The 27623-nt window shown below is 47.8% G+C and overlaps 4 protein-coding genes across 4 annotated transcripts; all 4 read right to left on the reverse strand.

The window, feature by feature from the left end:
- Window positions 1-64: 64 nt before the first annotated feature.
- BBBOND_0313880 (hypothetical protein) lies at window positions 65-5697 on the reverse strand (the record flags this gene model as incomplete). The annotated part of the gene is given in 3 exon segments (XM_012914218.1): window positions 65-4912; window positions 4946-5667; window positions 5679-5697. 3 exon segments carry the CDS (start codon window positions 5695-5697, stop codon window positions 65-67), a joined length of 5589 nt encoding a protein of 1862 aa, XP_012769672.1.
- A 3451-nt stretch (window positions 5698-9148) lies between these two features.
- BBBOND_0313890 (hypothetical protein) lies at window positions 9149-10328 on the reverse strand (the record flags this gene model as incomplete). Its single annotated transcript, XM_012914219.1, has 13 exons — window positions 9149-9208; window positions 9259-9283; window positions 9452-9507; window positions 9546-9581; window positions 9618-9657; window positions 9692-9732; window positions 9769-9807; window positions 9842-9881; window positions 9916-9956; window positions 10006-10030; window positions 10140-10180; window positions 10230-10254; window positions 10324-10328. 13 exons carry the CDS (start codon window positions 10326-10328, stop codon window positions 9149-9151), a joined length of 474 nt encoding a protein of 157 aa, XP_012769673.1.
- An 866-nt stretch (window positions 10329-11194) lies between these two features.
- On the reverse strand, window positions 11195-16624 carry BBBOND_0313900 (hypothetical protein; the record flags this gene model as incomplete). Its single annotated transcript, XM_012914220.1, has 1 exon — window positions 11195-16624. One exon carries the CDS (start codon window positions 16622-16624, stop codon window positions 11195-11197), a length of 5430 nt encoding a protein of 1809 aa, XP_012769674.1.
- Window positions 16625-20424: 3800 nt separating this feature from the next.
- Window positions 20425-26045, reverse strand: BBBOND_0313910 (hypothetical protein; the record flags this gene model as incomplete). The annotated part of the gene is given in 2 exon segments (XM_012914221.1): window positions 20425-25969; window positions 25987-26045. The coding sequence occupies 2 exon segments, from the start codon at window positions 26043-26045 to the stop codon at window positions 20425-20427; spliced, it is 5604 nt and encodes a 1867-aa protein (XP_012769675.1).
- Between the last annotated feature and the right edge of the window lie 1578 nt (window positions 26046-27623).

The raw sequence follows: 27623 nt of genomic DNA on the forward strand, positions 1-27623 counted from the left end.
CAATTCATAAGTTAGGTGAGTAGGTGATGCTAGGTGAGTGTAGACAGTAAACACGTGAGTACGCTTATGGTTGTAGATAAAACACCCTGCCCAGTTTGTTAACACGTGCCGCGGCGAGTAGTGATTGAGCAGCGATGCGATGCGACGAGGGACTATGCAAATGCGATTTGATGTGGAGCAGGTCGAGGCGGATGACCATGATGTGGAGGAGGTAGAGGAAGGAGAGGAGCCAGAGAGCGAGGACAAGGTAGGAGAAGGGTTGTCTGATGATCCAGAGGAATTCGTCGCAAGCTTCGAACAGCTTCTTGAAATATTCCGAATTCAACACATTCTTCAACTGACTACAGAAATCAGAGCATGTTTTCGCTGATTGTTTCGCGCATAATGCTGATGCATTTCCAAATGCAAAGCCGTAGTTATACAATGTTGATGAAACACCTTTGCAGTCGACGATTGATGTGCAGTGACATGGAGGCTTTGCTTCACCATGGGATCCTCTCTTACAGCTGTCCGCTCTCAAACATCCACGACAACCCCAATCCTGACAGAAGATTTCTTTGAATGCTTTGAGCAGATTTTGGAGATAATTGTGGAAATCCCAAGGAAGGTAGAGAGCCCAGGACAGGCACGCGCCCGAATTCTTCAACGCAATATGACTATATACATCATCGTATAGGGAGTAGAGATAGGGCGCGCATTGATTACCGGAACATTTAATTTGCATTGACAGACTTGATACATCAGCTGATTCGGCACTGGGATGGAAAGCACCGTGGTCACTCTGACTGCTACCGTAAGCGCTGCTGATCGCGCTGGTAAAACCGTGCGGCGTTTTGCAGAGGCTAATGGACACCTTGTCGATTGATGAATGGATTTTATCCTTAAGGCCATGCTTGCGATTGCTCTGCCACTGCTTAGCCAGAGATAGCGAGAAGCTCAAGTGTTCAGCCAACGTTTTAGGAGGTTTAGGTTGAAGGCAGAATAGAGATGTCGTTTTGACATGGCAGAAGAACTCTTCGAGGATGTCGCATATATCACGACCCGTTTTAGTCGACCCGGAGAATGCCCTAAAACCTAGCGGAGTCAAGCAAGGCATTCCAGGTGTGGAGTTAGAGCAGGATGAACATTTATAACTGCAGCCTACATCGGTGATTTGATGCGGCAAATGTCCTGGTAAACAGTCATTTAAGTATGATTGAAGAGGTGATGTTGGTTGGCAATTTGGTTCGCAAGTTGCCTGGCACTTTGGTTGACTGTTTGGCTGGCACGTTGGTTTACACTTCAAGTGTACTTTGCACGGCTGCTTGGATGTGTTCACATCTCTGCCGTAGTAACAGTCACGCCAGCCGTTGTGCTGGACGGTTAGGCTGCACTGCCGTTGTAAAAAGTTAAACACGGCGAATAACCTGCGAAGTATGTCAAGAAGCATATCAAGGCACGCGGATGGATCGGTTGGGTAACGTAACTTAAATGAATTGTCACAGTATTCGGAAGCATAATGAGTCTCCGCGTCGCCGTGGCCAACAACGGTGGTAATGACGTCATATGATTTTGAACAAATATGTGTAAGTGCGTTAGCTATATCATTGTATCTGATGGGTTGTGGATATGCCGCAAGCGAATCTACGGCGGTATCCGTTACTGTGATTTCCTCGTCGCCGGCATCATCGGCGTTCGGATCTTCGAGCAGTGAAGGTAGCACGTCGTGCAGCAGCGAGTCATAAACACGTCGGTAAGACAGCCCAGTCAGCCATATGCACATCTCGTAGACATTGCACGGTGACCTAGGCTTGGAAATATGAGTGAAGTGACACATTTCATTGTACGTTTCTAGGAAATTAAATAGTCTTACGACTGGGCCTTCTTGCTTTCTGAAATAGTCAGCACAAGCTTCCATATTTTTGAATTCACTGGGGTCTTTATTAAATTCTCCATAAGGTTTGAATCCGTTAAATAACCTCCCAGTGACGCCCAGTGTTGTCAGAGTTGAATCCAGATTGCACAATTCGTAGCCCGATCGCTTCAAATATTTCTGCAGTGCATTATCATACTTCGCATCTTCGCCCTTGATAGTGTACTTTTTCCAATTTCTGGCGCCGGTGTAGAACAACTCGTAAAGGTATTGGTACAGAGTATAAACCACTGTGACGCAAACCCTTGCACCGTTCCTCCCATCAGTTGTCAGGATCTTATTATCATCAGCCGTATCTTTAGTTTTTTGCTCTGCCTTTTTAGGACCATCCATCAACCAATCGTTGATGGCCTTACATCCGTCATACCTGCTGATGTACGCTTTTCTCATCTCTATCATAAAAGCGTTCAGTCCTAGACAGATACAGTCCAGTGTTGGAGTTGTGATTTTTGAGAAACATTCGGGTGTCAAATATGCGAGCGCATCAGTCAGCTTATCAAGTTTATTGGGTACATTGTGATCGTAATTATGCGTCGCACAAAAATGACCAAGCAAGTCATGAAGCAATGTACTGGCAGCCTCTAGCCTTGTAGAGTAGGGATCTTGTAACTCAGGAAGCAGGTCATCGTTCTCTGCATTGATATATTTACCCACCGTTTTAATCTCTTTCTGAACGTAATCCTTCACCGGACCCCAAAACCTAGCGAATGCAAAAGAGAGCCCCTCAAATTTCAAATCATCGTTATGAGTAACGACGTGGCTCGTAAACATATCACCAAACGTTTTCATAAATCCCTTAAACCCGACCTCTAGATCTTTATTTATATACCCTGGAAGCGGTTTTAATACATCGGCCACTTTATTAACAAACTGTTCCACCAGCAGTTTGATGGAGGAAACATAATTTTTACGGGCTTCAATGGTAAGCGCGTCGTTGGTATCTCTGAATAAATTATAGATGTGCTCTTTGAGTTGTCGTATCACTGTCGTCTTTTCTCTGTCAGCAATACTATCGACAAAGTCTGTAGCAGAATGAATGGCATTCTGTAAATCAACGCTCTGAAGCCTAGAAAGCTGAGAGTGAAGTTGTTGTAAACTTTCTTTATCACCGGTAACGGTGTGACCGATTGCTATTCGCAACTCATTTAACTTATTTTTTGCACTATCCTTGTCAGTTTCCGCCAGATGTTTTATAGCGTCACACATGGCGTCAAGGCTGTCAGTAATGGCACAAGCGTTACGTGATATCTCATCCTTTGCTTGGACGGCAATAATTCCAAGTCCAATCAGATTGTTATCAATATGTTTCAGCTTACTTATAACAGGTTCTTCAAGTGCCGCCTGCAATTTGTCAATACCCTTTTTAACTGCTTCGTAGAGGAGAGTACCGAGTTGTGCGTCGGCATCACTGACTTTTGCCGCAATCTGTTTAACACCCTGCGCGAAACTACCTTCTGACGGCTGGGGAGCACCTGGATTAGTAGCCGCTTCGACAGCCTCCGTAAGCGAGTCATACAGATTTGTAGCCACACCGAGCGCATCGTCGACTTTTTTTAGATTACCCTCTTTATCGCCTTCACTAATGAGCCACTTAAGATCGACGGAGTGTTTCCTAGCAATACCTACCAGCTGATTGAGAGTATATTTGACGGCATTTATGAATTGAATTGTAGGATTAACACTTTTTTTCGGTTGTATCATGATGCCGTCATCATTATGGATTTGCGTAGCTATATTCTTGACAAACGTATCACCACTATCACTTTCCACCTGCTTAATCCGCTGCCCAAGTCGCTGCACAAACATATCGATACCACTGTGCACCACTTCTACATGTCCCTTAATTTTACCAACATTCGTTTCGCCGTTGAGGCCTTGAATTCCTTCTTCTATTTTTTTGCCGGCTTCTTGTATAAAATTGGCGTTAAGATGACTTTTAAAAACAGCAGCCACATTAGCTCTTTTGACATCCAAATCTACTCGAACGTACGTTTTGATAAGCTTCTTCACAATCTCATCTTTATCCAATATATCAGCCACCCACTTCTCCACTTGTTCCCCAAACTTATCCGCCCCGTTAAAATCGGCCGCCCACTTCTTCACTTCGGCTTCAACTTTTTTCAGACCACCATTTTCGTTTGCACCTTTTATACCTTCAACTAACTTGTTAATACCCCCGAGCATTCCTCCAACGTGTGTCTTAACATTCGTCGCAATCGTCCCTTTGAAACTCTCTATATCAGACAACAACCATCCATCAGCGCTACGTACAAAACCAGATAGCCGTTTAGGGACAGCTTCTTCGACGGTTTCATGAAGCTTTTTAAGCCGTCCTAACACTCCACCGTTCTCACCTTTTGCACCCAGTCCGTCCTTGCCTTTAATGAGTTCGCAGACATCATTGTACTTCACTTTCAAATCTGTGAATTGCTTATGCAACTTCCCGACTTGCTCGCCTATATCCTTCGACACCTTCACAATGTCTTTTTTATTATGCGCATTACCTCCATCAACTTTTTCTAATATAGTTTCAACTCTCCTCCAGGCGGTTTTCACAATCTCGTCCGATACGTGAATCCATTTTTGCAGGTCCAAAAGATAATTCTTTAAGGCATGTTGTATTATTTCAAGATGATTCTTCATATCCTTAACTTTAAATCTCAAATAGTAGACATAGCGCTCTATATCCTCCTTTATTTTTATGCCAATACTCTTTTCGAGGTTTGTTAGAATTTTTTGAATTTTATAATACAACCCCTGCCAATCCATTCGCTCTTTGTCGGTCAAGGCTGTAAGCCTATCGGTCTCATGCTGGACTGCATTCAACGCTACAAGAACACTGTCACGTAGTCTGTCATTAAGATCATTAATAGATGTTCTCATGTCTATATTAAAATCATTATCGTCTAAGTTATAAGTATCATTAAAATTCTTAGCATACTGCTTACACTTCTGCAACTGCTCGTCCACTTGAGTCTTCTCCCCAGTGAAGTCATGGCCCTGCGCAGGATTATTTGTATCAATTGCACTTACCGCTGTTTTTAGTTCTCCCATCTTATCTTGAAGTGTACTTATAGGATCTCTAACTTTTTTATTAGACTCCTTAACACTCTCATTATACTCCCTCACCTTCCTCGCCACCTGCTCAATGACCTTAAAACCCTCACGCCCGGTGGATAAATTGTTATTAAGCATTTCAACAGCTTCATTTAGTTTTTCTTTACCCACCTTGTAAGGCTGTTTCTCGCTGACATCCTTAAGCACCTGATACAAAAACGCCACCACCGCATCACACAGCCTGTCAAGATCGGAGTAGACAATGCCCTGGCCAGTGTAGCCTTTGGAGTCAGAGTTGAAGCCGAGGAATTTTTCGAGGCCGGTGCAAAGATTCTCTAAAAGCTTTTTACAATCATCAGACTTATTTTTTTCAGTAAAAATGCTAAGCTTACTTTCAAGATCTTTAAGTTGTTTCTCACGCTCTTCAATGTCCTGCAAGGCTTTCTTAGTAGCAGAGTCCTGATTACGGGAGTGGGAATCGGAGCATGAATTTACAGCATTTTTGTATAGCTCTAAATTTGATTCATTTTTAGATTTTTGAGATGGATCGGATTTTTCATGTTGGTCAATTAGCTTCTGAAAATGCTGGCAAGTGGACTCATTTCCCTTATACTTAACAGGGCATTCAAGTTTAGATTTCTCAGCATTAAGGGACTTTTCAGCATTATTTATTGCATCATCAATCAACTTTTTCAAAGCTTGAGACAACTTGGTAAGACCATCACCATTCCCATACCTAACCTGGATCAACCAGTCGATGGACTCAGTCAGAAGGGAAGGAAAGGGTGACAAGGCACAAGTTATTGTAATGGTTTAGAAAGGTCATAGCGGTATTATGGCGGGGTAATTCAAGCGATGTAGAGTGGATAAAGGGGCGATGTAGAGTGGATAAAGGGGCGATGTAGAGTGGGTTAAGGGGCGATGTAGAGTGGGTTAAGGGGCGATGTAGAGTGGGTTAAGGGGCGATGTAGAGTGGGTAAAGGGGCGATGTAGAGTGGGTAAAGGGGCGATGTAGAGTGGGTTAAGGGGCGATGTAGAGTGGATGAAGTGGCGATGTGGAGTGGATAAGGGGCGATGTAAGGTGGATAAAGGGGCGATGTAGAGTGGGTTAGGGAGCGATGTGGAGTGGATAAGGGGCGATGTGGAGTGGATAAGGGGCGATGTAGAGTGGGTTAGGGAGCGATGTAGAGTGGGTAAAGGGGCGATGTAGAGTGGGTAAAGGGGCGATGTAGAGTGGGTAAAGGGGCGATGTAGAGTGGGTTAAGGAGCGATGTGGAGTGGACTAAGGGGCGATGTAGAGTGGGTAAGGGGCGATGTAAGGTGGGTTAGGGAGCGATGTAGAGTGGATAGAGGGGCGATGTAGAGTGGGTTAAGGAGCGATGTAGAGTGGGTAAGGAGCGATGTAGAGTGGATAAAGGGGCGATGTGGAGTGGGTTAGTGAGCGATGTAAAGTGGATAAGGGAGCGATGTAGAGTGGGTAAAGGGGCGATGTAGAGTGGGTTAGGGAGCGATGTAGAGTGGATTAAGGAGCGATGTAGAGTGGGTAAAGGGGCGATGTAGAGTGGGTAAAGGGGCGATGTAGAGTGGATAAGGGGCGATGTGGAGTGGGTTAAGGGGCGATGTAGAGTGGGTAAAGGAGCGATGTAGAGTGGGTTAAGGGGCGATGTAGAGTGGATAAAGGAGCGATGTGGAGTGGGTAAGGGAGCGATGTAGAGTGGGTTAGGGAGCGATGTAGGGTGGATAAAGGGGCGATGTAGAGTGGATTAGGGAGCGATGTAGAGTGGGTTAGGGAGCGATGTGGAGTGGATAAAGGGGCGATGTAGAGTGGGTTAAGGGGCGATGTAGAGTGGATAAAGGGGCGATGTAGAGTGGGTTAGGGAGCGATGTAGAGTGGGTTAGGGAGCGATGTAGAGTGGGTAAAGGGGCGATGTAGAGTGGGTAAAGGGGCGATGTAGAGTGGGTAAAGGGGCGATGTGGAGTGGGTTAAGGGGCGATGTAGAGTGGATAAAGGAGCGATGTAGAGTGGATAAAGGGGCGATGTATAGTGGATAAAGGAGCGATGTAAGGTGGGTTAGGGAGCGATGTAGAGTGGGTTAAGGGGCGATGTAGAGTGGATAAAGGAGCGATGTAAGGTGGTAAAGGGGCGATGTAGAGTGGGTTAAGGGAGCGATGTAGAGTGGGTTAGGGAGCGATGTAGAGTGGATAAAGGAGCGATGAAGAGTGGATTAAGGGGCGATGTAGAGTGGATAAGGGAGCGATGTAGAGTGGGTTAGGGAGCGATGTGGAGTGGGTTAAGGGGCGATGTAGAGTGGGTTAGGGAGCGATGTAGAGTGGGTAATGGAGCGATGTAGAGTGGATAAGGGAGCGATGTAGAGTGGGTTAGGGAGCGATGTGGAGTGGGTAAAGGGGCGATGAAGAGTGGGTTAGGGAGCGATGTAGAGTGGGTTAGGGAGCGATGTAGAGTGGATAAAGGGGCGATGTAGAGTGGATTAAGGGGCGATGTGGAGTGGGTTAGGGAGCGATGAAGAGTGGGTTAAGGGGCGATGTAGAGTGGGTAAAGGGGCGATGTAGAGTGGGTTAGGGAGCGATGTAGAGTGGGTTAGGGAGCGATGTAGAGTGGGTAAAGGGGCGATGTAGAGTGGGTAAAGGGGCGATGTGGAGTGGGTTAGGGAGCGATGTAGAGTGGATAAGGGAGCGATGTAGGGTGGGTTAGGGGGCGATGTAGAGTGGATGATAATCACCACTTAGGTCATCAACTTGGTCGGCACTGTCATCGCTACTGTGACCATGTCATCGCTGCCGTGACCATGTCATCGCTGCCGTGACCATGTCATCGCTGCCGTGACCATGTCATCGCTGCCGTGACCAGTCATCGCTGCCGTGACCAGTCATCGCTGCCGTGACCAGTCATCGCTGCCGTGACCATGTCATCGCTGCCGTGACCAGTCATCGCTGCCGTAACCAGTCATCGCTGCCGTGGCCATGTCATCGCTGCCGTAACCATGTCATCGCTACCGTAACCATGTCATCGCTGCCGTGGCCATCAACTTGGTCAGCACTTTGGTCAGCACGTTGGTCACCACATTGGTCAGCACTTTGGTCAGGTGCTTGGTCAGCACTTTGGTCATCACTTTGGTCAGCACATTGGTCAACACGTTGGTCAGCACTTTGGTCATGGCATTGGTCAGGTGCTTGGTCACCTCACTGCTCATGTGATTGGTCATCAGTGCAATCATTACTGTCTACAACATTAGGTGTCAGTTGTCAGTTAGGTGATCATGGTTATTCAGCTGCGCAGTAGATACCGCACCCTGTGGAACGGCCGGATGCGGAAGTAGATCATGACGCAGATGACGACAATGACGAGGGTGACGGGGACGATGATGTAAGGGATGACGGCGGGGGATGATGAATTAGGGGAGCTGGCTGAAAGCTCTCGACCGGAGCTGTGCTGCTCTACACGGGGAAGAGAGGCGGCATGGGAGGAAGTAGAGGAAAAACCGGCACGCTGTAGACTGTTGGACGAAACAGAACTGGAAGCAGTTGATCCTCTTTTGAGACCACAATAACATGAACACGTGCGTTTCTTACACTCTTGACATCCATCGGGATGGCAATTCCCTCCTCCCCCACTGCGCTCTCGATAGAACTTCATACAGAAATAACACCTCGTTCTAGTGCATCCTGCACAAGACACGTAACAGCAATAACAGTCACGCTCCGTACAGCTTTTGTTACACTTACAGTCCAACAGTCCACTCATCTTCCCCTGTCCCTCCCAGTCCCCTCAGCCTGCAAACATATCAATCACCTAAGCAGCACTCACCAACTGCAACACTACCACTGCCGCTCCCAGTCCCCTCAACCTGCAATCATATCAATCACCTAGCAAGCACTCACCAACTGCAACACTACCACTGCCGCTCCCAGTCCCCTCAGCCTGCAAACATATCAATCACCTAAGCAACGCACTCACCAACAGCAACACTACCACTGCCGCTCCCAGTCCCCTCAACCAGCTAACATCAATCACTCAAGCAGCACTCACCAACTGCAACACGTACCACTGCCGCTACCACTCCCCTCAACCTGCAGACATATCAATCACCTTGCAACGCACTCACCAACTGCAACACTACCACTGCCGCGCCCAGTCCCCTCAACCTGCTAACATATCAATCACCTAGCAAAGCACTCACCAACTGCAACACTACCACTGCCGCTCCCAGTCCACTCAACCTGCGAACGTATCAATCACCTAGCAAGCACTCACCAACTGCAACACGTACCACTGCCGCTCCCAGTCCCCTCAGCCTGCAAACATATCAATCACCTAAGCAACGCACTCACCAACAGCAACACTACCACTGCCGCTCCCAGTCCCCTCAACCAGCTAACATCAATCACTCAAGCAGCACTCACCAACTGCAACACGTACCACTGCCGCTACCACTCCCCTCAACCTGCAAGCATATCAATCACCTAGCAACGCACTCACCAACTGCAACACAACCACTGCCGCTCCCAGTCCCCTCAACCTGCGAACATATCAGTCACTCAAGCAGCACTCACCAACTGCAACACTACCACTGCCGCTCCCAGTCCCCTCAGCCTGCAAGCATATCAATCACCTAAGCAACGCACTCACCAACTGCAACACTACCACTGCCGCTCCCTGTCCCCTCAGCCTGCAAGCATATCAATCACCTAAGCAGCACTCACCAACTACTACACGTACCACTGCCGCTCCCAGTCCCCGCAGCCTGCGAACATGTCAATCACCTAAGCAACGCACTCACCAACTGCAACACTACCACTGCCGCTCCACTCCCCTCAACCTGCAAACATATCAATCACCTAGCAAGCACTCACCAACTGCAACACTACCACTGCCGCTCCCAGTCCCCTCAGCCTGCGAACTATCAATCACCTAGCAACGCACTCACCAACTACAGCACGCACCACTGCCGCTCCCACTCCCCTCAACCTGCAAACATCAATCACCTATGCAAGCACTCACCAACTGCAACACGTACCACTGCCGCGCCCAGTCCCCTCAACCTGCACGCATATCAATCACCTAAGCAGCACTCACCAACTGCAACGCGTACCACTGCCGCTCCCAGTCACCTCAACCTGCAGACATATCAATCACCTAAGCAGCACTCACCAACTACAGCACGCACCACTGCCGCTCCCACTCCCCTCAACCTGCAAACATCAATCACCTATGCAAGCACTCACCAACTGCAACACGTACCACTGCCGCGCCCAGTCCCCTCAACCTGCACGCATATCAATCACCTAAGCAGCACTCACCAACTGCAACGCGTACCACTGCCGCTCCCAGTCACCTCATCATCACGTACCCTCACCCCTGTCTCCCCCCAGCCCAGGCTCCGACACCCACGCTGCCCGGGATACCACGGCTGCCCTGACGCGACGCATGTGATCGGCACCAACTGTCACTTTGAATTATTGAATATTCGCAACGCCATTAAGATTGCAGCGAACCCCGTGCGCTCAGCTCCCACAGTGCAGCAGCACCGTGCTACGAGCCGCAATATAGACGCCATGCTGGCGGAGCGTGTCGGCTACGTGCCCAAATATCATATTAACAACCGCTACATCGCTGCCTATAAATGCTACTTAACCGGGCCAACGCTGATTACGCCACCCTGCCAGTGACTCGCAACACACGACTTAGGTCCCCCGCCGCGGCCCTCACGGCCGCCTACGTAGCAACCAATCACCCAGCCTCACGTGACACTCACTCAATAGGCAACGCGGACGCCTCTCTCAGTCAATGCACAGCTCAACGCACCAGGCAATCAACGTGCTACAACACCCACCAAATTACGGTTCATCCGCCAGCTCAGCACTTTGCCTGTGTGCCAGCTTACCACTTTGCCTGGGTGCTTGCTTACCACTTTGCCTGTGTGCTAGGTTAGCACATTGCCTGTGTGCCAGCTTAGCACTTTGCCTGGGTGCTAGGTTAGCACTTAGCCTGAGTGCTAGCTTAGCACTTTGCCTGGGTGCTAGGTTACCACTTTGCCTGAGTGCTAGGTCAACACGTTGCTTCGTCGTTCACTCATCACCTAATCTAAGTGCTATTTAGTTCACAAGTTGCCGCTAGAGTAATTCGAGACATTAGACTACGTTTGTTTGTTAGGTGAGTAGGTGAATTATTACGTGAGTTGCTGTGAGTTACAAATGTGAGTACGATTACGGTTGCAGGTACGATATCTTGGCAAGCCTTCCGACTTGCGCCGCCGCCAACAGCGATTGCGCCGTTATCTTGTGCGACGACGGTATCCTCAGATGTGACCGTATGTGGAGCACATCCAGTCTGCCAACCATGACGCAGATGAGGTAGAAGAGGGACAGTGACCAGAGTGCGACGGTCATCCACAAGAAAGGTCCGCGGATGGTGAAAATGAATTCATCGCACTTTTCGAACAGCGTTCTGAAGTAGTTGGAATTTAATACATTGTTGAGTTGTTTGTAGAAATTGTGGCAATACCTTTTCCCCTCTGCAGCTGAAAGCGTTGCTGGATTGCCGAACGTGAATCCGAAACTATACAACGTGCTTATGACACCGCGGCATTCAACGAGGCCTTTGCACTGGCAATTATAGGCAGCGCCATGCTTACCCCGTTTGCAAGCTGTGCCATGCGTACAGCGACGACATCCCCAATCCTGGCAGGATATGTTGGTAAACGCCCTGAACAAAGATTCAAGACACTGCCAGAACGACCACGGTAAGTACACTGCCCATGACAGGTAGAGACCGGCGTGCTTCTCGGCAGCGTAGTGGTATGCATCATTGTGCAACGTGGTCAGGTACGGAGCGCAGTGAACATCCTTGTTCGGATAGTTGCACGTAGTAGGCATTGAAAGCGTTGACAAGTCGGAGTCTGAAGCTTTGGGATGCTCGCCAACTTCGTGGCTCCGGCCGTTTTTGTAAGCGTCACTAAGCGCACCTGTGAGTGTGCCTGGATCCGCACACAAGTCGATGGACTGCTTCTTGATTGCCTTCACAAACGCAGCGTGGACAGCATTTGAGTTGACATCTCTGTTAGCATTAAACGCACCAACCAACGTGAGCACAAACTGGAAGTGCTCCGGCAGCGTGGATGGTGGCTTGGGCAGAAGGCACATCAGTGAGGATATTAAGCCTGTACCGAGGAAGGTCTTGATTGCGTCACACAACTGTCTGCCCGTTTTCGTGCTGCCCGAGAAGCCCTTGAATCCGAGAGGAAGCAGGCACGGTTGCCCTGGAGAGCTCTTGGAGCAGGTGCTGCATTTCGCTCTGCATCCCACTGACTGCAGTTGGTGCGGCAGATGGCCAGGGAGGCTGTCACTGAGATATAACATTAGCGGGGACGTTGGTTGGCAGTTTACTTGACACCTTGCTTGGCTGTTTGCTTCATCGCCTGAGTGCTCGTTACACTGCGATTTGGTTGTAGGGATGTCCCTCCCGTAGCGGCAGTGTGACCAGCCGTGGTGTTCGGGCGTGATGTTACACTGCAGTTCCAGGAACCGGAACACGGGCAACAATCGGCGCAGTAGGTCCAGCAGCATGTCCAGGCAGTCCGACGGATCCGATGGGTAATGGAAATTAAATGAGTTGTTGCAGAAGTCGGAGGCGTAAACGGTCCTGGAGTCGCCAGTCCCGACGACGGCAGTCAATACGTCATACGACGTCGCACAGATGTGGTCCACGGCTTTACGTACGTAGTTATACGATATGTTCCGGGGGTGTGCTGTTATGGATTGGGCTGCCATGTCAGTCGATGTGAGCTCAAGTTCGTCGTCGCCGGCCGCCTTCTTATGCGGGTTGTCAAATAAGTCACTGATGGTGATATCACGCATTGTAGAATATACGGCAGTGTACGGAAAACCGCTGAGCCAGATCAATATGTCGTATACGGAGCACGGGTGCTGCCTCGCTGAGGCCGTGAGCAGGTGGCACAGTTCATTGTACTGCTCGAAGTGGCTGAATATGCAGTCAATAGCGTCGAACACGTGGAAGTGATTGTCTTTTCTTTGCTCGTTCGATTTGCATCCCTTAAGATGTGCGTTGTCATCGGCGCCGCGAATTGGTAGCAGCAGCCGCTTTGCAACGTTCTCCCCCGCAACTGTCGGTCTGTTTTGCAACTCGCCGTTCTGCAGCGTCGCATCGGAGACCGCGTAGCCGTGGCCGACAAATGATCTTCCCACGTCGGTGGACTTATTAATTTGCTGTCCACGTAGACTCTTGCAATTGTGCGTCAAGTCGGTCAACGTGGAGTTGAGGGTGCATACCACGGTGAAGCATATTTTGGCGAATTTGGCGCCATACGGCGTTAATTTCTGCTTCTCAAACATCTCGCCGCCAAACGTCTCACTGTCGTAGGCGGAGATGTACGCCTTCGCTAGCTCATCGTGCATCCCCTGTACGCCCTTTCTTAGACACTCGAGCAGGAGGTTGCTGTCGTCGGCGTAGGATGCGGGGCGTAGGTTATCAAGTAAAGACTGGAGGGTGTTGAGTTTGGTGCTGAAATTGTGGTCGAAAAGGTGTTTTCTAGCTGCCGGAATGTCATGAAGGTGTTGCAGTAACGCATCTAATTTGTCCTTGAGATCGCCGACATTTTTGGTATGAGGAATTGGATCACCATCGACAACCCGGACTGAAGGATTTCTATTTGACATGGTCTCAGTGTGATGTCTTTTAAGTTCGACGACGAGATACGTGTTGAGTGGATCGTACAATTTCTTGAACTCCTGTGACAGCGTCTTGAATTCTTCTTTCTTCGACGCCTGTTTTTTGGTGACAGCTCCTTTAAACTCTTCCAGTTTACTCGACTGATTTCGGGGAGCGTAAAGATCCCATTGGGGTGGTGGTGCCGGTTTCCCCTCGAACGCCTCCATGAATCCCTTGAAGCCAGTGTGCTTGTCCTTTTCGATCGCCTCGGGCAGTCCCTTGAGGTGCGCGGTGACCCTGTCGGCGAAGTGAGTAAGCAACAGCTGGGTAGAGGTGACGTGATCTACGCGTGCTTTTTGGGTTATTAATTTTTTGGCATCTTCAACTTGATTGTCAACGTGCTGGTTTAGCGACTTTATGTATTTGTCTTGTAAGTTTCGTGCGTCTTTCTGGATGAAGTCATCGGCCAACCCTATGACCTCTGTCACATCTATCTCATGAAGCAAAACAAGCTGCTGTTTTATTTTCTGAATGCTCTCCGTTCCTATCCGCTTAGCCTCATCATACGCCCCGAAGTATTTATCCCTCAAATCGGTCAAGTTTCCCCTGGCGAATTGGGCGTCTTCTTCGATAAGCTGGAACAGCTCATGGAGAGCAGTGGTGACTTTTTTCAATTCTTCTTCTGCATATTGTTTTTCACTGTCGATCTTTCCCAATGCTTGTTCTACCTGGGTCTTAATGTCCCTGATCTTCTTTGGAAGTGCGCCTTCAAACTTTTCTGGCTCATCACCAATAAGGCTATCTTGTTGTACTTGCTTTTCATAATTTACAAATTTACCTCTCTGCAAATCGGATATTCTATCAACATCGGCTGGTCTGCCCATTGCATCCCCGCCGATCTCCGTATTAAGTTTGTCAGCGACAGCTTTCTGAAATTTGCCTTCTTCGAGCTCAGCGTTAATACTGTCGTACGTAGTTTTGAATGTCTTCATGATATGATCAAAATCATAATTCTTTGTACCATCGCCGTAATTCTGAGTATCCTTCTTCTTAAACGTTTGCGGGATGACAGTCGATTTAAGGTTGTCAAGTTTCTGCTTAATGTTTTTATTGAAATCGTCCACCAACGCCTGAAGGCCTCTAGAGTTTTTATGCTGGCTTCCGTCGCTGTACGTAACTGGAACGTCACTTTCGTCACCATTATCTACGCCCTTTATGATAACATCCACCTTAGCATTTATAGCTTGCGCAACAGTTCCTATCTCCGACGCAAGTTGTATTTCAATGACTTCAATAACTTGGAGTAACACGTCTTTAAAGTGCTGCGATACACTTTTAGCAATGTTGCCTAGGTCTGTAAGTATAGATTCCACTTCCTCCCTACTTATTGAGCTACTTCTACCAATTAGTTTTGGTAGTATTTGCTGAATAGCAGACACATGCGGTTTAATAATTTCTCTTATACTATCTACACCTTGAAAATTCTCCTTACCCATTGTCACTGACTGTAAGTCAGTTATCTGAACAGTGCCGTTTGCAATGCCGTCAAGCGCGCGAAGCTCCTGCGCAGCTTCTTTAACAGCACTCTGTACATCATCATATATCGCACCGCTTGCGAATTTTTTCCACACTGCACCCATTTTGTTTATCGCCGCCTGGACTTGGACCATCACATTGGTGTCGAGCGTCATTATATATTCACTAACGGAGTCAAACGCATCGCCTGCTTTTATAGCCTGTAATAATTTGGTTTCACCATTGATCGCAGCGACATCAAGAATCTGTAACTTACTAAGCTGGCTTTCCACACCGCTGATAGCCTCCTGAATCGCTCTCTGTGTAGCTTCGATTTTTTCGTAAAATCCGTCCGAATTGGTTTTGAGGGGAGTGAGGATACGAGTTATTGCATCTTCAATCCTCCACAATCCATCCTTCACATGCCCTTCCAACTTCTCATACGGCGTTCTAATCGACTCTTCGACATGTTTCCAAATCGCTCCCTTAATGGCTCCTTTAACCTTATACAAATCCTCCTTCAGCGCGTCATTCATATCCTTAACCTGCCCAAGCGCTGCAGTAACTTTCTCTTTGACCTGCGCTTTAGCCGCCTCTCCGGCGCCGTGAAGTATCAATACAGATGCTGTGATCTCCCTTAGAGCACCCTCAATTTTATACGGCTTCATACTTGAATCACCTTTATTAACCTCTTTTAATATCGAATCAACTCTACCCAAAGCCGCCGTTATGACTATCGTAACTGAATCAATCCACTTAGTTAACTCATCCACATACCCTGTCAGCGTTCTTTTTATGTCCTCCAATTGCAACTTGATTTTCGTTACCCTTTCTTTCATATCGTTAATAAGCTTCGTTACTTGACCTCTAATTTCCCTATTCACGCAGGCTCCTGCATCAGTCAACACACGTTCAATCTCTCTTTCCATGTCCTGTAGGTGTTTCTCTTCCTTCCTGGATAGTTCACGCAGATGCTTTGTCTCAAGCTTAACGGAGTCACACGCTATGTTAACTCTGTCACGCAAATTAGAATTAAGATCATTAATCGAAATTTTTATATCTTTGTGATTACGATCGATATCTAAAGTTTCAAAAAAATTGGTTGCATTCCGAACAGATTGTTTTACTAGGTTTTCGGCGTCCAATGCAGCTTCCTGTGCAGTCTGAGGCCTGCGTATGTCTATATTCTTATTTAACTCACTTACCTGTTTTTTGAAGGCATCATTTACCTGTTCTAATAATCTGATTATAGGATCTGAAACCCTTTTATTAGACTTCATGACACCATCATTATACCCCCCCACCCCTTCGACCACCTTCACAATCGCAACACTAAAACCTTTTTTACCGGCGTGTTTATTGGTCTCAAGTGACGTAATTGCATTGTTTATTTCTCCTTTATGCTGCCCTAAATGCTTGTGGATGTTACTGAGAACACCACTCAGAAATCCCATCACCCCGTCACACAGCCTATCCAAGTCGGAGTACACAATTCCAGTGCCGTCGTAGCCTTTGGAGTCAGAGTTGAAGCCGAGGAATTTTTCGAGGCCAGTACAGAGGTTAGTAAGGATGTTAGTAGGGTTGTTATTTAAGGTATTTTTGAGGTTCACAATTTTGTCAAATTTCTTGTCAAGCTCCCTAGGCGGCACACGGTCAGGGCAGTGGCAAGAGGTGGAAGAGGGAAGTGAAGGGTGACAAGGCACAAGTTATTGCTATGGGTTATAGAGGTCATAGCGGTATTATGGCGAGGTGATTCGAGCGATGTGGAGTGGGTTAAGGGGCGATGTGGAGTGGGTTAGGGAGCGATGTAGAGTGGGTAAAGGGGCGATGTGGAGTGGGTGATAATCATCACTTAGGTCATCAACTTGGTCACCACTGTCATCGCTGCCGTGACCCTGTCATCGCTGCCGTGACCATGTCATCGCTGCCTAACCATATCATCGCTGCCGTGACCATGTCATCGCTGCCGTATACATGTCACCGCTGCCGTGACCATAACCATGTCATCGCTGCCGTAACCATCAACTTGGTCACCACTTTGGTCAGCACATTGGTCAGCACATTGGTCAGCACATTGGTCAGCACTTTGGTCATCACTTTGGTCATGGCATTGGTCATCACTTTGGTCATCACTTTGGTCACCACTTTAGTTAACTACTACACAATCACATACAACGATTAATGAGTGATACAACAGATTAAAGCACAATTCATAAGTTAGGTGAGTAGGTGATATGCTAGGTGAGTGTAGATAGTAGACACGTGAGTACGATTATGGTTGCAGATAAAACACCCTGTTAAGCTTGTTAACACGTGCGGCAGCGAGTAGTGATTGAGCAGCTATCCTGTGACTCGATGGACTATTTAAATGCGATTTGATGTGGAGGAGGTCTAGGCGGATGACCATGATGTGGAGGAGGTACAGGAGAGAGAGGAGCCAGAGGGCTAAGTTATAATCGCTGCTGTAACCATTAACTTGGTCAGGCGATTTATCATCAACGCATTCATTACTCTGTCTACAACATTAGATGTCAGTTGCCGATAAGGTTAACGTGATTAGCTGCGCAGTAGATACCGCACCCTGTGTAACGGCCGGATGCGGAAGTAGACCATGACGCAGATGACGACGATGATGATGAGCATAGGAGCGATGATGTAAGGGGCGGGGGAGGAGGGAGTAGTCACCTCACTGCTCATGTCATTGATCATCAACGCAATTGCTACTCTGTCTAGAACATTAGATGTCAGTCGCCAGTCAGGTGATCTGTGGGATTTCGATTAAGAATGTTAGCGCCAACATATTGCTGAGTTTAGCTGTAGAACGCGATGCAGAAGGGTATCTTGCGTACGAGGAAATCGCGGATGTTGCGGCCCACCGGAAAGCGGAAGATGCACAGGTCGAGCAGGATGATGGCGACGATGATGCCAACGATGACGGCGGCGATGGCCGAGTAGGGAGAGTGAAGTAGTCACCTCACTGCTCATGTAATTGGCCATCAACGCAATCATTACTGTCTAGAACATTAGATGTCAGTTGCCAGTTAGGTGAGCAGTGGAATATGGACGAACGATTTATGCGCTACTAAATTGCATAGTTCAGCTGTAGAACGCGATGCAGAAGGGAATCTTGCGTACGAGGAAATCGCGGATGTTGCGGCCCACCGGGAAGCGGAAGATGCACAGGTCGAGCAGGATGATGGCGACGATGACGGAGTAGGGAGGGAGTGGTCACCTCACTGCTAATTTTATTTAGCATCAGTACAACCATTACTCTGTCTAGCACATTAGATGTCAGTTGCCAGTTAGGTTATTGTGATCAGCTGCGCAGTAGATACCGCACCCTGTGGAACGGCCGGATGCGGAAGTAGACCATGACGCAGACGACGACGATGAGGAGGGCGACGGCGGCGATGATGTAAGGGACGGGGGAGGAATTGGATGGAGCGGTGGTATGAACAGCACTGGGTTCACCGGTGGAACGCTGTACGGTGGTAGAAGAGGAGACACTAGGCGATTGGACTGCGAGGGAGGAAGAAGAGCGAAGCTGTCGACGTTCTTCCAATTTTTTTTTCTCACAACAGTCACATGGACACAATTTGGTGTCACATTCATTACATCTCTGAGGTTTGCAGTCCCAGAATCCACTCCTTAGCCGAGTAGACAGATTGAGACATCGAAGACAACTTGGACTCCTACATCCTGCACAACACAAATGACAACAAAGACACTCATGCTCTGTACATCGTTTTGTACACTTACACAATGGAGTATAGCCCATCTTCCCGCTTCCCTCCCAGTCCCCTCAGCCTGCAAACATATCAATCACCTAAGCAGCACTCACCAACTGCAACACTACCACTGCCGCTCCCAGTCCCCTCAACCTGCAAGCATGTCAATCACCTAGCAACGCACTCACCAACTGCAACACGTACCACTGCCGCTCCCACTCCCCTCAACCTGCAAGTATATCAATCACCTAGCAACGCACTCACCAACTGCAACACTACCACTGCCGCTCCCACTCCCCTCAACCTGCGAACATATCAATCACCTAAGCAACGCACTCACCAACTGCAACACGTACCACTGCCGCGCCCAGTCCCCTCAACCTGCAGACATGTCAATCACCTAGCAACGCACTCACCAACTGCAACACTACCACTGCCACGCCCACTCCCCTCAAGCTGCAAGCATATCAATCACCTACGCAAGCACTCACCAACTGCGACATGACTTACATAACCCTCACCCCTGTATGCCACCAGCCCAGGCCACCGACACCCAAGCTGCCCGGGATACCACAGATGCCCTGACGCGGCGCATGTGACTAGCACCAACTGTCACTATAAATTATTCATTATTCGCACCGCCATTAAAATTGCAGCGACCCGTGCGCTCAACTCCCACAGTGCAGCAGCACCGTGCTACGAGCCGCGGTATCGGCGCCATACTGGCGGAGCGTGTCGGCTACGTGCCTAAATGTGATATTAACAATCGCTACATTGACGCCTATAAATGCTGCTTAACGAGACCAACGCAGATTACGCCACCCTGCCAGCGACTCGCAACACACGACTTAGGCCACCCGCCGCGGCCCTCACGACCGCCTACGTCAGCAACCAATCACCCAGCCTCACGTGACACTGACTCAATGGGCAACGCGGACACCTCTCACAGTCAACGCACAACTCAACGCACCAGGCAATCAACGTGCTACAACACCTACCAAATTACGTTTCATCCGCCAGCTTAGCACTTTGCCTGGTTGCTACCTTAGCACTTTGCCTGGTTGTTAAGTTAGCACGTTGCCTGCGTGCTAGCTTAGCACTTAGCCTGTGTGCTAGCTTAGCACTTTGCCTGGGTGCTAGCTCACCACTTTGCCTGGTTGCTAGCTTAGCACTTTGCCTGGTTGCAAGCTTAGCACTTTGCCTGGGTGCTAGCTTAGCACTTTGCCTGTGTGCTAGGTCAACACTTTGCCTGGTTGCTAGGTCACCACTTTGCCTGGGTGCCAGCTTAGCACTTTGCCTGGTTGCTAGGTTACCACTTTGCCTGGTTGCCAGCTTAGCACGTTGCCTGTGTGCTAGGTTGACACGTTGCTCTGTCGTCCACTCATCACCTCATTAGGTGCTATTTAGTTCACAGGTTGCCGCTAGAGTAATTCGAGACATTAGACTACGTTTGTTTTTTAGGTGAGTAGGTGATTCTCTAAGTGAGTAGTTACGTGAGTTGATGTGAATTACAGACGTGAGTACGATCACGGCTGCAGGTACGATATCTTGGCAAGCCTTCCGACTTGCGCCGCCGCCAACAATGATTGAGCAGTAATCTTGTGCGATGATGGTGATCGTAAGTGCGATTTGATATGGAGCACATCCAGTCTGCCAACCATTACGCAAACGAGGTAGAAAAGGGAGAGTGACCAGAGCGCGAGGACTAGATAGGTGAACGGTTCTCTGATTGTCCAAATGAAGTTGTCACATTCTTCAAATAATTTGGTGAAGTGTTGCGATTTCAGCAGATTACTCAGCTGTGTACTGAAACTAAGGCAGAATTTCCTGTTAGTTCCATACAGCGTTTTTGCGTCGCCAAAAGTGAACCCGTACTGGTAGAACGTAGTCATCACTCCACGACAGCTTATCAGTGCCTTGCACTTGCAGCTGTATTCGACACCATGCTTACCCGGCTTGCACGAACATTTCGTACAACCGGAGCCTCCACAATCAATCTGCTGGAACGCATCGAGCAATGATTTCAGGTAACTGTAGAATGTCCACGGTAGATATACAGCCCATGAGAGGTAAAGATCAGCGTGCTTTTTGGCGAGGTACGTGTACGCATCTGAAGATGTGGAGCAGAGGTAGGGAGCGCAGTGAATATCCCTCTCATGAGGTAGATTGCACGAATCTTTCGACAGGCTCGACAAGTCAGCCTCCGTAGATTTGGAATGGTCTGAGCTGGTGTGGCCTGCTTGGTTGCGATATGCATTCTGCAGCGCACCTGTGAGTTTGCTTGTCTCTTTGTATAGATCGATGGACAGCGCTTTCGTTTTCGTTACAAAAGCTAAGCTGACATCACTAGCGGCGTTAGCATTATCTAACATACTACTTAACGTCAACGCAAATTGGAAGTGTTCGGGCAATGTAGATGGCGGCTTGGGCAGCAGACCGAAGAGCGCGTTAATATTCGAATTGTCGAAGAATTTGGTCAGCACGGTACATATGTCCTTACCTGTCTTCGTGCTTCCCGAGAAACCCCTAAAGCCAAGTGGTGTTATACATGGCGCACCGGGTAGGCTTTTGGGACACGTTTTACACTCGGACTTACACCCCGCTGAAACCAACTGGTGAGGCAGGCACCCGGGTAGGCTGTCGCGAAGATACGACATCAGCGGTGATCTAGGTAGGCAATCGGTTGACTCGTTGGCGGGGTGTTCACCGCATTGCCAATTGGAGTGTTTGACTCCTCTGCCGTACTGACAGCCGGACCAGCCGTGGTATGCAGAGCTTAGGCCGCATTGAGTATGCAAAAATTTAAGTGAGGGTAGTAGTCTGCGAAGAATGTCCAATAGCATCTGAAGGCAATCTTCGCCCTTGGATGGGTAGTGAAAGTTCAGCGAATTGGTCGAGTAGTCAACGGCGTACATGGAGTACGCGTCCCCGGTTCCAGCGATTGTTGTGAGAATATCGTGGGATCTGGAACACAGGCGTTTCACTGCGCGCTGAGTATCGTCCATCGCTATGTTTTGTGGATACGCTGGCAGGGGTTCGTCGCTGATGTATGTGACGGGAATACCATCGGCGTCTTCGGGCTGTTTACTTGGATCGACGAATAGTTCACTGATAGCGTCATCCAACATATCTTGATACACGTTATTGCACGGTAGCCCGGACACCCAGCACAGCATCTCGAATATGTTACATGGACGTTTCCTCGCAGAGAAGGTGGCGATGTGGCTGACTTGATAATATGTTTGGAGACAGTCGTGCAGTGTATCCAGTGCGTTTTGCTTAGATTTATCAATGTAATACAAGTGGTGTTCATCTTTCCCGAACATACGTTTGCAGATGAATAATCCTGTCATGCCTTTACTGTCCTGCAGCTCCCAGTGCTTCTTCCCGTCCTCGGTAACTTTGTAGCCTTGAGTGGCGAAATATTTTCCGAGCTCTGTGTTTATGTTTATTTGATCGCTTTTACACCTTGCAACGCAGTACTTCAGTAAAGTCTTGAACTCGGAATACAGGATGGAGAGCAGCGACAGGCACACTTTAGCGCACTTGTTGCCATCATCGGTCACTTTATCATTTCTTGCGTCGACCAATACCATGCCATCCGAAGCTCCGTCGTACGCGTTTAAATATGTCTTACTAAGCTCAGCCGCAAACTTACCCAGCCCCTTACTTATACCGTCAAGCAGCGGAGTGCTCGGCTCAGAAAATGACTCAGGGTGGAGACCATCGACCTCCGTGGAGAGGATGTCGAGCATCTCAGGCATCTTATTGTCGTACCTATTATGTTCACGAAGATGGTTTAGCAGAATGTTTAGTTCGTTAGTAACGGAATCAATCTTGGAAGTGTACAATTTTTCTACGTCGGTGGGCTCGGGATTGGTTTTCTCGTTATTCGCTGCGTGGGCTCGTTTGATCTCTTTTTTGAGGTACGTGTTGAGTGGATGCCAGAATGACTGGAACTGCTTGGCCAAATCTGTGAATTGCTTGGGATCGTATTTAGTCGAGGACATAGTTGTTGCAACACTTTTAAGCTTCTCTATATTGACATCGGAAACTGTTCTGCCATTTTCACCAGCAAACGTTCCCATGAAACCCTTGAAGCCCGTAATCAGGTCGTCGCTAATTTCCTGCCGAATGCCAGTGAGTTCCTTAGTGACCCTGTCCTCATAATGCAGGAGTAGCATCTTCATAGTGGAAACGTAATCTATCCGGGCTCGTGTTGTGAGCTCCTTTTTCGCTTTCGCTACTTCTTCGTCGATTTGCTGTTTAAGTTTTTCGGTGGTTTCGTCGCGCAATTTATCTGCTTCAGGTTTGAGGAACTGCTCGCCAAAAGTCAAGGCTCGAGTCACCGGACCTGCTCGCAATGTTTCAAGGTCATGCTTGATTTTCTTTATGCTATCTTCTGCATCCTTTTTCTTAATGTCGTAATGCTTAAAGTAGGTATTTTTCAACTTTTCCAAGATTGTCTTAGCGTTATCCTTATCATCTCTCGCCGCTTTCATGACGGCTTCACAAAGCTGCTGAAAATCTGATGTTAATGTATTGAACTGATCCTGAACTTTGCCATTAATTATTCCGATCTCTGATAATGCCGCTTCCACTCCCCTCTGAATCTCACCGATCGCCGCGGGGAGGGTGCCTGCTTCTTTGATGGTGTTGAAGTCAGGATTGGAGAGGGCGGCAAGTTTGTCCTCTGTTTGGTCGACGAAACTATTGTATTGGGTGAAACTTGGCGCTCCTTCAAGTTTCACATGGCTGCCTTGCTTGGGAGCACTTTCCTCGGGCATTTGATTTTTTAACACATTCGTTACTTCCGTGATCGCGTTGTCGACGGCTTTGGCGTGGTTTTGGTCTCGGTCGGATTTATCTCTGAGTGCTACTTTGAGGTTTTCGTAAAGCTCATCAGCTACACGAAGTGCATTGTCCAGGTATGCTGAGGCGCTAGTTTGAGCCTTCCCTTTAAACCTTGGTTCCAGCAGAAGCGAATTAAGCTCCATTGCAGCTGTGGTGGATCTTAAAGCAAGTTGTTTAAACGTGGACGTTACAGCGTCTTGTAAGTTGCGTTTAATATGAACCGCAGTATCGGATTTCGCTTCATGTTTCAACTCTTCATCGTCTTCCATTGCCTGAACTATTGTTGGAAGTTTGCTATCAACACTTGAAAGTAGACTGCTGCCGAACGCTTTTACGTTCTGCTGAATAACTTTCAAACGAGATTCAACGCTATCATCTGTGAAACGAGGCTCAGCGAATAGTTTCTTAATCTCTTCAATCAGCATTTTCTGCAGCTTTTCCGTTACCGATTTTGTGGTTGTGGTATTTTTGAAATAATTATTATTCCTTCCCGTGTTCTCGTTGACATAAACCTTCAGCTTTCCATTAATAGCATCGCTAATTACAATTTCACCAACCCACGCTGCCACTTTAGCAGCGAACTGATCGCCGGTGTAACTTTTTGAAACATACGTCTTTATTATTTGTTTTATGGCCCCGAGACCGGTGTCACCTCGTGTACCTCCGTGAATTCCATTTATTGTATTCCTAATATGTTCAACAATTCCTTCTATACTATCACCTTTCGTGATGGAAGTAAACTTATTCCCAAGTGCCGTAATCTTCGCATTTATTCCATTGACCGCACTTCTTATTGCCGTCTTGACCTTAAACAAATCCTCCTTGAGCTTTCCGTCCATCTCTTTCACCTGCGCAAGCGCTGCTTTTACGTGCTCGTCAGCTGCTTTGTTGGCCTTGTTCCCAGCATCGAATAACTCGAATGCTCGGTCGTACAGCTCTTGGGCAGCTTTCTTAATCGGCTTGACATTGCTGAAGACAGAGTCTTCGCTAACTGCAGTAATGATTATATGAACCTTTTCTAACGCCGCTTCCACGGCAGTGTTTGCCTGCTCAATCCATTTAGTCAGATCCTGCACATACTCGAACAAGTTTTTTTCAATTTTTTTCAGCTCATCCAAAATTGCCCGGACCAACATCCGCAACTTCGTGACAAGTTCAGTCACTTCCTTACATATATGCGCATTAACTTTTTTTCCATGATCCGTACAGACACTCTCGATCCTAGACTTCATAGTATCAAAGTCTCTGCTTTCCTTATCTGACAACTTCTTGAATCTCTCACTTTCATCTTTGACGAAGCCTACAGCTTTTATTACTTTGAGTGACAGCGGATGATTCAAATCATTAATATCATTTTTCATCTCTGTTTTCGTCTTCAGATTGAAAGTCTCATTAAACGTCGCAGCATACTGTTGACAATTTGACGACGCATTTCTGACGGACTTTTCTGCCTTCTCGGCTTCTGAATGAAAACGTATATCGATATTTTCATTTATGTCATTTATTTTCATTTTTAGCGTGTTAATTTCTCTTTCGAAATTTTCTATTTGTTTCCTTACTTTCAAATTACTTTTTCTAACACCATCATTATACCTCCCCACCCCTGCGACCACACTTCCAATCGCAGCATTAAAACCTTTTTTACCGCCGTGTTTATTGGTGTTAAGTATCTTAATTACAGGTGTAATTGTCTCTTTATGCTGCCCTAAATGCTCTTTGATGTTGCTGAGAACACCACTCAAAAATCCCATCACCCCGTCACACAGCCTGTCAAGGTCGGAGTACACAATCCCATCACCAGTGTAGCCTTTGGAGGATGGATTGAAGCCAAGAAAAGTCTGAAGACCGTCACATAAATTAACAAGGAGATTTTTAGGCTCATTTTGTTTAGTATTAAGATTAGTCAAAAATCCACAAAGCTTCTCCACTTTCTTCAAAGCCTCCAACTTGGACTGCAATTTGGCTAGCTCAGCAGAGGGAGAGGGGGAAGAAAGAGAGTTATAATGAAGGTTATTAGGCTTACTAAGTAGTCTATTTATGTCATCAATTTCCTGACTAACTTGCTTACTAAGCTTCTCAATTTCACCGGTGCCATCAGCCTGGCCAGCAGACTTGACAGACTCAGAAAGGTTAGTAACATAAGAAGAGTAAAGATGTTTAAGCTCTTCATTACTGTTAATTACAGCGATAATAGCATTCTTAACGGCTTTCTTAACACTGTCACTTTGACCAACAAATCCTCCAAGTTGACCAGCAAGGTGACCAAGGCTAATGAGCTTGGAGTCAATGTCATTCAAGTCTCTTCTCGTAGCATCGTCAGTGAGAGAATGGTCAGTATCAGCAAGTTGTTATAATGCTTAATGGAGGTCATAGCGTTAATAAGACGAAGTAATTCGAGCGATGTGGAGTTAAGGCGAACATGATGGGACATGGCAGTGGCAAGAGGTGGAAAAGGGGAAGTGAAGGGTGACGAGGCACAAGTTATTGTGATGGTTAATAGAAGTCATAGCAATGTTATGGCGAGGTAATTCAAGGGATGTAGAGTGGGTTAGGGAGCGATGTGGAGTGGATAAAGGAGCGATGTAGAGTGGGTTAGGGAGCGATGTAGAGTGGGTTAGGGAGCGATGTAGAGTGGGTTAGGAAGCGATGTAGAGTGGATAAAGGGGCGATGTAGAGTGGATTAGGGAGCGATGTAGAGTGGATAAAGGAGCGATGTAGAGTGGGTAAGGGAGCGATGTAGAGTGGTTAAAGGGGCGATGTGGAGTGGATAAAGGGGCGATGTAGAGTGGGTTAGGGAGCGATGTAGAGTGGGTTAGGGAGCGATGTAGAGTGGTTAAGGGGCGATGTAGAGTGGATAAAGGGGCGATGAAGAGTGGGTAAAGGGGCGATGTGGAGTGGATAAAGGAGCGATGTGGAGTGGGTTAGGGAGCGATGTGGAGTGGATTAGGGAGCGATGTAGAGTGGATAATAATCACCACTTGTGACCATGTCATCGCTGCCGTAGCCATGACATCGCTGCCGTGACCATGTCATCGCTGCCGTAGCCATGACATCGCTGCCGTGACCATGTCATCGCTGCCGTGACCATGTCATCGCTGCTGTGACCATGTCATCGCTGCCGTGACCATGTCATCGCTGCCGTGACCAGTAACTTGGTCACCACTTTGGTCACCACTTTGGTCAACACGTTGGTCAGCACCTTGGTCAACACCTTGGTCAGCACATAGGTCAGCACTTTGGTCATGGCATTGGTCAGCACGTTGGTCAACACTTTGGTCATGTGCTTGGTCACCACGTTGGTCAGCACATTGGTCAACACATTGGTCAGCACGTTGGTCAACACGTTGGTCATGGCATTGGTCAGCACATTGGTCAGCACCTTGATAAGGTGCTAGGTCAGGTGGTAGGTCAACTCACTGCTTATGCGATCGATCATCAACGCAACCATTACTCTGTCTACAACATTAGATGTCAGTTGCCAGTTAGGTTATCAGTGGAATTTAGATTAATGATTTATGCGCTAACAATTCCTTAGATCAGCTGTAAAACGCGATGCAGAAGGGTATCTTGCGTACGAGGAAATCGCGGATGTTGCGGCCCACAGGGAAGCGGAAGATGCACAGGTCGAGCAGGATGATGGCGACGAAGATGGCAACGATGACGGCGGCGATGGCGGAGTACGGAGGGGGGGAAGGTCACCTCACTGCTCATGCGATTCGTCATCAACGCAGTCATTACTGTCTACAACATTAGGTGTCAGTTGGCAGTCGGGTGGTTAGTGGAATTTAGATTAATGATTTATGCGCTAACAATTCCTTAGATCAGCTGTAGAACGCGATGCAGAAGGGTATCTTGCGGACGAGGAAATCGC

This window comes from Babesia bigemina (genome assembly GCF_000981445.1).
Source record: "Babesia bigemina genome assembly Bbig001, chromosome : III".
NCBI classification, from domain to species: Eukaryota; Apicomplexa; class Aconoidasida; order Piroplasmida; family Babesiidae; genus Babesia; species Babesia bigemina.